Source organism: Echinops telfairi, unplaced genomic scaffold (assembly GCF_000313985.2).
Source record: "Echinops telfairi isolate 266 unplaced genomic scaffold, ASM31398v2 ScPeMD7_20;HRSCAF=75, whole genome shotgun sequence".
In the NCBI taxonomy this organism is placed as follows: domain Eukaryota; kingdom Metazoa; phylum Chordata; class Mammalia; order Afrosoricida; family Tenrecidae; genus Echinops; species Echinops telfairi.
In genome coordinates this window covers 8,658,738-8,669,608 of record NW_022103917.1, presented here as the reverse complement: position 1 = coordinate 8,669,608, position 10,871 = coordinate 8,658,738, and the positions used below count along the sequence as shown (strand labels likewise).

Sequence of the window (10,871 nt, the reverse complement as noted above, 5' to 3'; positions counted from 1 at the left end):
CTCCAGATTGTTCACCCGGCCTATCGTATTTAGACAGACCTGCGGAGATAATAACATGCACAAAAGAAGACAGAGCAAAAACAAGCAACAAAATAAAACAAAACAACAACAAGCCAATGACAAAAAACAAAACACAACAAGAAAGAAAAGCTTGTAGTTAGTTCAAGGACTGTTTGTTGGCCTTTAGGAGTGTTGTTTGGTGCCATCGAGTCACCCCCGACACATAACAACCCTATGCACAACAGAATGAAAGAGTGCACAGTCCTGCGCCATCCTCACATTTGTTCCCATGCTTGAGTGTATGGTTGCAGCCACTTTGAAAATCCATCTCCTTGAGGGCATTCCTCTTTTTCGCTGCCCCTCCACTTTACTAAGCATGATGTTCTTCTCCAGGGACTGGTCTCTCTTGACAACAAGTCCAAAGTATGCAAGCCGAAGTCTTTCCATTCTTGCCTTGAAGGAATACTCTGGCCTTACTTCTTCCAATACAGACCTGTTTGCCCTTTTAGCAGTTCATAGTTATTTCAATATTCTTCTCCATTTGTACAATTCAAACGCATGAATTCTTCTATGATCTTCCCTATTCGATGTCTAACTTTTGTAGGCATATGATGCAATGGAAAATTCCCTTTCTTGGGTCAGGCGCACCTTAGTCCCCTAAATAATATCCTTGCTCTTCGATACTCTAAAGAGGTCTTTGTGCAGTAGATTTACCTAATGCAATATGTCTTTTGCTCTCTTGGCTGCTGCTTCATGAGCATTCATTGTGGAGTCAAGCAAGACAAAACCCTTGACAACTTCAAACTTTTCTCCATTGATCATGATGTTACCTATTGGTCCAGTTGTGAGGATTTTGGTCTTCTTTACCTTGAGTTGTAATTCATACTGAAGGCTGCAATCTTTGATCTTCATAATCAAGTGCTTCAAGGGGTCCTCACTTTCAGCAAGCAAGGTTGTTAATAATCATATAATAAGCAAGCATATGGTTAATAATGCTTCCTCCAATCCTGATGCTACATTCTTCATATAATCCAGTTTCTCTGGTGATTTCGTCCATATACAATTTGAATAAGGATGGTGAGAGGATCTAACCCTGACACACACCTTTCTTGATTTTTTTTATTGTTCAGCTTTTATTTCATAATCATAAACTTAACTCTGCTTTCCAGCTGGACTTAGAAGGGAATACGGAAAGTAGGAACCCTGAAGAACTGGAGTGAGAGTACAGAGACCTGTCTTGATTTTAAACCATGCAGTATTCCCTTGTTCTGTGCACAAAACTGCCTCTTGATCCAAGTTCCTCATGAGCACAATGAAGTGTTCTAGAATTCCCATTCTCCTCGGGGTAATCCACAGTTGTTGGATGATCTTAAGTAAAATTTTACTTGATTCCTCAGCCTAGAAGAATTCAAATCCTAACAGAAATGCTTCTGGTAGTACAATGTAGCTTCCCCCCGCCCCCCAGAGTCTACAATAAAGTAATTGGCCTCAAAGAATTTACAGACTAAAATCTGCTGAGTATTTCAGCGCTTTGAACCAGTTTATCCATAGCTAATGAATGGAAACTGGACTACACATGGATTTTTTAAGATTTAATGAAGTCGAGCCATAACCAGAATGGGGAAAAGTTATAGTCCAATGTACTGGAATAGGAGATTGAGAAGGAACGGAGTCCTTTCAGAATCCTGCTGTGAGAGATGGGATGATTGCCAGGACACATTCTAAGAAGCACGGGTAGTGACCATCTTTGAGCAGGCTATTATAAAGGGAGATTCAGTTTCTAGCAGGGCTTGAACCCATATATATTTTTTTCCATTCTGATTATTTTTCTAGTTCACTCACATTTTAAAAATTCAAGTTTATTCTAGTTGCTTCATCAGCCAAGACTGAACGTAAATGAACTGGTTGGAAGCCCTGGAGTATTGGGGTAATATTTGCCCTGTAGTTATCTCTTCAACTGTGGAGAAAGTACATAATAACTAGCGAGTTCTACTTCGTGACACATAACAAAATATTGTTATTATTACTCTATTATTATGTTAAAGATATTTTAGTGTATCTGCAAGTATTTACTCAGTGATTTTTGCATAGAAAGGTACACTATGTACTATGAAAATCATTTAAATAACACAGTTACAAACTCTGCCTAATTGTCACACAAATTTGACTGAAAGACAGTTAGACCTTGAGTTAGTCTGGGTAGACTAGAGAAACAAAATTCATAGACACTCATATTTTATAGGAGAAAGTTTTATATAAAGGGTAAGTGTATATTAAGGAAGCATCCCAACCCAGTGCTTTCCAAACCTACAAGTCCGACATTAGCTCATGTGTCTGACACCAATTTACAAAGCCCTCCTTCATCTCACAAAACACACGCAATGATGCCGACTGCAGGAGGAAAGCCGAATCAGTGAGCATGTAAGCATCTCAGCACTGGCAGGGGTCTCCACGTGGCTTCTCCAGCACCCAGGGCTCCATTGGGTTAGGTCCATGTGGCTTCTCCTCAGGCATGTCTCACAGGAAGTGAGACTTGCCAGCTGAGGCAGAGAACTAGCTAAGGCAGCCGCACACTGGTCCGACCATCAGAGAGCCAGAGACAAGAAAGGCTCACCGAGCCACTTATCTCTCCGCCCTTCAATTAGTCCCACATATGTTCATTGGCCAGGTTGCCACAGTAAACCTTAACTATCACAGGCTTTCAAGATGAACAGTAATGCTTCTGTTTAAGGAGGTATACCCACCTTACACTAATCAACCATCGGGAACAAAAGGGCAGCATTTGTCAGAGACAAAATTCAGAAATCAGGAAGGGATAAGAAAGGAGGAAAATGAAAACTGGAAACACAGGGAGAAAATGGGATGAGTGCTTTTACATTGTAGGGATTGCAATTAGTGTCATGAAATAAAGCGCATATGACTTGCTGAACTAATGTGTCTGTAAACCTTCACCCAAATCACAATAAAAAGTAAAACAAAAACATTAAGGAAAAAAAACACACCCAGATTTAAGAACAGAACTTGTTCTTAATCCAAGGACTACTTATATTAATATGGCTACAGTTTAAATGTGGAACATGTTAATCACAACAATGCCAAAGACTAATTGTTTTTTCCAGTGTTTTGATAGCCCTCCAAGTACTGTACACAGTAAATTACACTAGACTTATTTAACAAAGAAAATAAAGCTTTGTCATCGACCTATCTGCATATCCTGAGTTTAGAACTATAGCAGAGATGCTATAGATCCTGGGAATCTACTGTTAGTGAATGTGAATGTATAAGATGCAGCATTTTTCTTCCCTCAGGATTTATCCAGATCTACAGTGGATGAAGTGAATGAAAGGATATTAGTCCTTATAACATATGCTGGATGTGGAATCTCCTCCATTTTCCTGGGAATTGCAATCGTAACTTACATAGTTTTTCAGTAAGTTGATAAAATTTCAATTTGAGGAATTTTGATGGATGCTTTTGTCATTGTCAGCCTATTAATTTCACAAAAAACAATAGTAAGGCCAGATTCATTAGAGATTACATAGTGGAGTAAGGTTCCTCTAATAAGCAAATTGTAATTGAATTTAAAAGCAAAACAAAACAAAAAAGTAAGATGGCTAGGATAGGAAATAATCTCTCTACCAGTATAAAAAGCACTAACCATAAATAAAAAAAGGCTGATGAATTGAACTTCATTAAAATTAAGAACTTGCTTCATTAAAATATATCATTAATACATATGTAAAAATGTGCTTAACACAGTGAATGTGCATATGGGTTGTGATAAGAGCTTTAAGAGCCCCCAATAAAATGATTGATATATAATATATATAATTAAATATATATTTATAATTTATTGTAACTATATAATTATTAAATATATAATTAATGTAGTGAAAAGTCAACTTTAGATTGGGAGAAGATATTTGTCACATATATGTATCTGGCAAAGGACATGCATACAACATATATATTAAGAACGCCTATAAATAAAATAAAAAACAGACAATACAATTAAATATGACCAAAAGACTTGAACAGGCACTTCACATTTAGCCATTCCTAACCCTAACCCCTACTCAAATTGCCAACAATCATGTGACAATGTTTTCAACATCATGACTCTTCATTGATATGGAAACTAAAACCACAACCGTATAATTACTCATCAGAATGGCTAAGATTAAAAATATCTATGAGACCAAGTTATTGTGAGTGTGAATAGATGAACCCTTGAAATTATTGCCCTGGGATTGTCTTTAAACTTTAAACCGAAACCACCCCCGAGTCTTCTTAATACCAACAATCATTTAGCTTAACTAGTAAAGAATGTCTGCCTTGATTATTGTGCTCTTTCAAGATCTGTCTATATGGGATGAAATTGACAGCAGTAACCCAAAAGGAAACTTAGGGGATAGTGAGTTTCTATTTCATTTGAAAAATGTAATCATTGTCATGTAGAAACTTGAATTGGTGTATGTTTTGCTGTTCATATTAATAACAACATAAATATAAATTTAAAGTACCTGCAATACCAAAAGTATCAACAAAGATGTGGAAAAACTGGAAATGAATTCACATGGCCACTTAAAGATAGGTACAAGGACATTTATAGCAGCTTCATTCATAGTAATAAAAAAGTGGAAACAACTCAAATGCCCAACAATGGTTGACTAAATGAATAAAATGTGGTATGCGCGTAAAATGTAATATTACGCTGCAGCCAAAAAAATGATGAACTGCTACAGTATCAGTACAACATGGCTAAATCTCATGGACATAAGGTTGAGCTGGAGGAACTCGAAAATGAGAAGAAACTTTATGGTTCCACTTAGATCAAGTTTCAAGTACATGCAAAACTAAATCTATGGAAATTAAGGTTAGAATATTACCTACCTCTTATGTGGGGAATTGAATATAAAAGAGCTATTTGAGGCATCTGACGTTTCGATACGATTCTCTCTTGATGTGGGGGATGAACCAAAAATGTATACATATATAAAGATTCATCAAGTGTTATTCTTAAGATTTATGCATTTTACTATTTACCTCAATAAACCAAAAACCACATATGCATAAAATGAAAATTGAAGAATTTTCATTCATATATATTTGAGGCAAATAAAGAAACAAGGGGACACTTTTTATTTTGGAAAACATGCCCACAAGATCAAATTGTGTTCCCTTAGTGTTCCCTTAAGGATATATATATATATATATATATCCTTAAGCTTCATATATATGTCACATGGCTGGATTTGGGGAGAAACCAGTTTGTAATATGTAAGCCCAGCCTTGAGTCTGCTGAAGCTGTGATGCTAGAATGACAGTATTCAGGAAACTTGCTCTCCTTATCTCCAAAAGATAAAGAGGCATTGCCAAGAGGCATGAGACGATTTTATTCCTGTGAATGTAGGTCACAAGGAGCACTGGTGGTACAGTGGTTCAATCACTCACCGGTTGACTTCAAGGTTGGGCCTCGCTCCCTGGGAGAAAAATGTGGCATTGTGCTTCTGCAAAGATTACAGCCAGGGAAACCCTGTGGAGCAGTTCCACTCTGTACTACAAGGGGTCTGTGAATTGGAATTGCCTAGTGACAGTGGGCCTTGTAGTGCCACTATACTTGAGATACTTTGACTCTACCTAGGGAAAGGTGGGAGATTATAAACTTCAATACATGTAAGGCAATAGGAATACTTTCATTTTAATAGGCAGTTTTTATTCTTTCACATTAGTAGGCAGAATATATAGGGAAATGTATTGTGTGACCACCTTCCACACATAAACGCTGAAGACGAATGTGTGCATAAATAAGTGTGGTGAAGAAGGCTGATGGTGCCCGGCAATCGAGACCTATAGCATCTGGGGACTTAAAGGCTTGAAAGTAAATAAGCGGCCATCTAGCCCTGAAGCAACAAAGCCCACATGGAAGCAGCACACCAACATGTGTGATCATGAAGGGCCAAAGGGACCAGGCTTCAAACACCAAAGGCGGGGGTGAGGTGGGGGGGACCATATCCTCGTCAATGAGGGTGGCGCGTGATGGAGACCCAATGCCAATCTCTAGATAACTGGACATATCTTGCAGAGGGGTAGTGGGGAGATGAGCTACTTAGGGTACAGAAACCCACAACCTTCAACCTTCCTCTAGTTCTTAAACGCTTCCTCTCCCCAACTACCAGGACCCCAATTCTGCCTTGCAGACCTGGTTAGACCAGATGATGCACAGCGGTACAGATGGGAATTGGAAACGCAGGGAATCTAGGACAGATGAACCTCTCAGGACCAGGGGTGACAGTGGCGATACCAGGAGGGAAGGAGGGTGTAGAAAGGGGGAATTGCTCACAGGGAGCTACATATAACCTCCTCTCTGGGGGATGGGCAGCAGAGGGGTGGGTGAAGGGAGACGCCGGGCAGTGTAATATAAGATACAATAATAATTTATAAATTATCAAGGGTGCATGGGGGAGAGGGGAGGAGGAAGGGAGGGGGAGGGGGAAAAAGGAAAATGAGCTGATTCCGGGAACCCACGAGGAAAGCGAATTTTGGGAATAATGAAGGCAACAAATGTATAGATGTGCTTTACACAATTGATCTATGTATTGTGATGAATTGTATGAGCCCCAATAAATTGATTAAAAAATAAAAATGTGACCTAACTTAATATTGTATCTTTCTGGTAGTAAACTTCGAAAAGATCATCCGTCCAAAATCCTGGTCAACTTGTGCACAGCACTCCTGATGCTAAACATGGTGTTTCTGGTCAATTCCTGGTCAGCCTCATTTCAGAATGTGGGTCTTTGTATCACAGCTGCAGTGGCTCTTCATTACTTCCTGCTCGCCTCCTTGACCTGGATGGGCCTGGAGGCCGTGCACATGTATTTTGCTGTAGTCAAAGTCTTCAACATATACATTCCAAATTACATCCTTAAATTTTGTCTAATTGGCTGGGGTAAGTAAAACTGCCATTATCCGTAGTGTCTTTGATTTAAGCCTGAGTGTCTTTCTAGTTCTAGCTCAATTTGACAAATTATTTGGGACCAAACTCTGTTATAGATAAAGAATTAAGAATTTATTTGTGGGGATTTGCTCGTGTCTAATTTTTTCCTGCAAGGTTAGCTCTGTAAACTCAACTTCTAATCTTTGCAGTGGGGAATTGGCCCACCAATAGGTATTGAATGCCTGCTTGTGTACTATACTAAATTCTAGATCGACAGTCGTGATCCTGTCAGATTTGATCCGCTCTGTCACAGCAGTTACTAAGCCAAAAAGTCAAACAAGCAATCTCGCTGCCATTAAGTAGATTCTAAGTCATTGTGCCCCTACAGGTTAGGGTCAAACTGTCCCGGTGGGTTTCTGAGACTGTGATTCTTCACAGGAGTAGAAAGCCTCCTCTTTGTCCAGCAGAGTGACTGTGGTTTCAAACGACTGACTTGGAAGTTAGCAGCCCAACGCATAGCTCACTACACAACCACAGCTCCTTACAGAAGTTAGAGTCTCAAAACAAATACGCATACTTACTGATATGACGGCTAATCCCTAGGTAGCACTTACATGTGTCGGCTATTGTTCTAAGGGCTTTACATACTCATAGTAGCTCAATGGAAGAGGTTCCACCGTTATAGCCATTTAATAGATGAGGACACTGAAGGCCAGAAAATTTAGGTAATTTGCAAAAAATTGAGCAGCGAAATCTTTGAATCTGGGAGTCTGCTTCCATATGTTGTATTCTTAGCCTCTATAATGCAGCCATATGCTTTGAAGGAACAGTGAAAAGGATTGAGATATGTGAACGGGTGTTGGATCAGACTTGACCTGACTCATTCGTCCTCTTGACTGTGAATATCACTTCTGCCCTGTGGCAGAAGCCAGGGCTGGGAATCGAGAATGGACACTCCCCATGGCCTTTCATTGGCTTGTTTTCCTGTGTTTCTAACGGACCACAGTTACCTCAGGTCTCCTTGCCCCTTGTCCCGAACATATTCTGAGTTCTGAAAATGCATGGGATACATAAAACCAAAAAGCAACCTAATTGCCCTCAAGCCCACTACAGAAACCCTATGACACAGAATAAAACTGCACCTGTGGGTTTCTGAGGCTGTATGGGAGCAGGAATTCTCATCTTGTTCTTACTGGGGGATTTGAACCACTGACGTTTGTGGCAAGCAGCCTAATGTGTAATTTACTATGCCACCAGGGATCCTTTCAGGAGTAATGCTTATTCATAAATAAGTATATAAATAATTTTGTTTGCACAAATATACAGAAAATTGGATTTTTAAATCCCATGCCTACACTCATGTCACATTTGACTATTTTGACTGAACTGATTGTTTCGTTATAGAATTGACTGGTCTTTAAATGGTTGATGTAGTAAAAATGTCAACATAGTAACAAATTTAGAAACTGGTTCCTTGTCAAAAAGGCAGTGAAGGAAGAAGTTGATTGCCTACATCTTTCCTTCAGGGTGACCCAGACAAAAAGATCCAGCAAACTAAAGGGCGGCATTGAAAGGGAGAAAAATGTGGCGGCCCATCATATGAGAAGAAATGCTGCCTGCAAACTTGCATTCTGATAAACTTCGTGTTTCTACCTTCAGGTTGATTATTTTGGGCACTTGAACTATTTTTAACAACCAGTGGGTGTTGTATTGAAGCCATTGGCATGCTGTTTTCTTTAGCAGATTGGAGAATTCCTGAACATGTTTAATTTGAAGAAATTCACAAACATTTCGCAAACAATGGTATTTTGGTGGCCCACATAGCTGCGGCTCATTTAATGTATCAACACCCACATCATTGTTCAGGAGGGTTTCACTGCTTCCTAATGGAATAACTTTGGCTTGTTTTCCCACTCTAGGGATCCCCGCCATTACCGTGGCAATCATACTCAGTGTGAAAAAGGATTTGTATGGAACTCTGAGCCCAACGGCTCAGTTGTAAGTATAAGTCTCTCTGCTTCTCACAGGCGGTGACTTCCCTTCCCCTTTAGAGTATGGTGGAGTGTTCCTGGCCTGGGGTTTGCTCTTAGTGCTGGTTTCAGGGAGCCTCAGCCTCAGCCTTTCTCACCTACACACCATGCAGTCCAACTTACATAGCAATTAGGAGCCTGGGCACTGTAGGATCTTGGACAAGTGACCTTGCCTCTTATTTACATGTTTTCTTTTGCAAAATGGGGGTTACACATGCATTTTTCCTGTATGGCATGTGAAAATTAAAATGAAATCATGCATGTATGGTAGTTTAGCGTGGTGTCACAGTGAGTGTTCTGTGGCTGACAGTTCTCAGAAGGTTGGAAGCAGGTGAGATGGCTACTCTGAGAGGAGCTGTAAAACATTTTCACCTTTTAACAAGAAACGTGTCCACTTGAAGAAGAGCCATAGCATTCCTTTGTAAACTATCCCAGCTTTCTCGTCTATTGTTTCTTTCTTTCTTTTTTCCTTCCTAAAATTTTTCACCCTTGATCTATAAGATGAACTCTTTGGTTCTGTCATTCATAGTCACAACACAGTAGCAATTCACTTAACCTCCACGTCTCCAGGACCTTCTGTTACACAATTTCATTTCACATGCTTGAATGTCTTTTACTTACCCATATCCATTCTCTTTATTGTAGCCTCTTAAAATTTCTTCTGCTATTAATTTCTTCTTCCATCAGACTAGAATCAAATCTAAGAGGTCCTACCATTAAGACCCCTCTCTCCCCCCGCACCCACCCATTTTCATATTGAGATAACAGTGTCCAGGGGGTCAAAATTAATGCCCTCCTCAACTGATGCCTTCTAATGAAAATTCCTTATTATCCTTTCTCTTCCCCCTGTGTTAGTCTGGGTTGACTAGAGAAACAAATCCAGGAACACTCATATGTGTATAAGAAAGAGCTTTATATCAAAGAATAATTGTATATTAAGAAAGCATGCCAGTCCAGTTCGGATCAAGCCCATAAGTCTGATATTAGCCCATATTTCTGATACCAATCTATAATTTGCTCTTCAGACTCACGCAACACATGCAATGATACTGAATGCAGGAAGATCACAGGTTAGTGGGTGGAAAGTCTTGTGGATCCAGTGGCAGTGGAAGCATCTCAGCACTGGCATGGATCTCCATGTGGCTCCTCCAGCTCCAGCGCTCTGGTTCCATCAGGGTTCACCATGTGGCTTGTCAGCAGGAAGACAAGCAGAGTGCCACTGTGTATCTGGCCTCCAGTCAACTATCTCTGTCATGCCTCCAAATGTGGTCATCAAGCTGCGACCTGATTGATAAGCTATACTCTACCCCTTCACAACTTGACAGGAGATTATGTAACTGCCATACCCCTTATATCAGTGGTTCTCAACCTGTGGGTAGTGATCCCTTTTGGGGTCGAGCAACCCTTTCACAGGGGTCGCCTAAGACCATTAGAAAACACACATTTCCAATGGTCTTAGGAACGGAGACACCACTCCTCTATTTGTCTTCAGGCGGGTCCACCCACATGCAGATACGCCCACATATGAGTACCTGGGATGAAGACTGTCAAGACAAAATTTCATTTGTCATTAGAAATAAATATTTCACAATCTATAACGACATACTGTTTTTGTGATGAATCACTATGCTTTACTTATGTTCAATTTATGACAATGAAAATACATCCTGAATATCATATATTTACATAACGATTCATAACTAGCAAACTTACAGTTATGAAGTAGCAACGAAAATAATTTTATGGATGGGGGTCACCACAACATGGCATTAGGAAGGTTGAGAACCACTGCCCTATATGCTTCCTTTCCTTTTCTTTTTTTTAACATTTTATTAGGGGCTCATACAACTGTTATCGCAATCCATACACACATCAATTGTGTAAAGTGCATTTGTACATCATTC

The 10,871-nt window shown here is 39.8% G+C and overlaps 1 protein-coding gene across 1 annotated transcript in view; it reads left to right on the top strand.

The window, feature by feature from the left end:
• ADGRG4 (adhesion G protein-coupled receptor G4) overlaps positions 1-10,871 on the top strand; it is a 148,214-nt gene that overhangs the window by 116,071 nt on the left and 21,272 nt on the right. Inside the window, 3 exon segments of the mRNA XM_004713396.2 lie at positions 3,309-3,430; positions 6,681-6,949; positions 8,857-8,935. Coding sequence (XP_004713453.2) covers positions 3,309-3,430; positions 6,681-6,949; positions 8,857-8,935 — 470 coding nt within the window.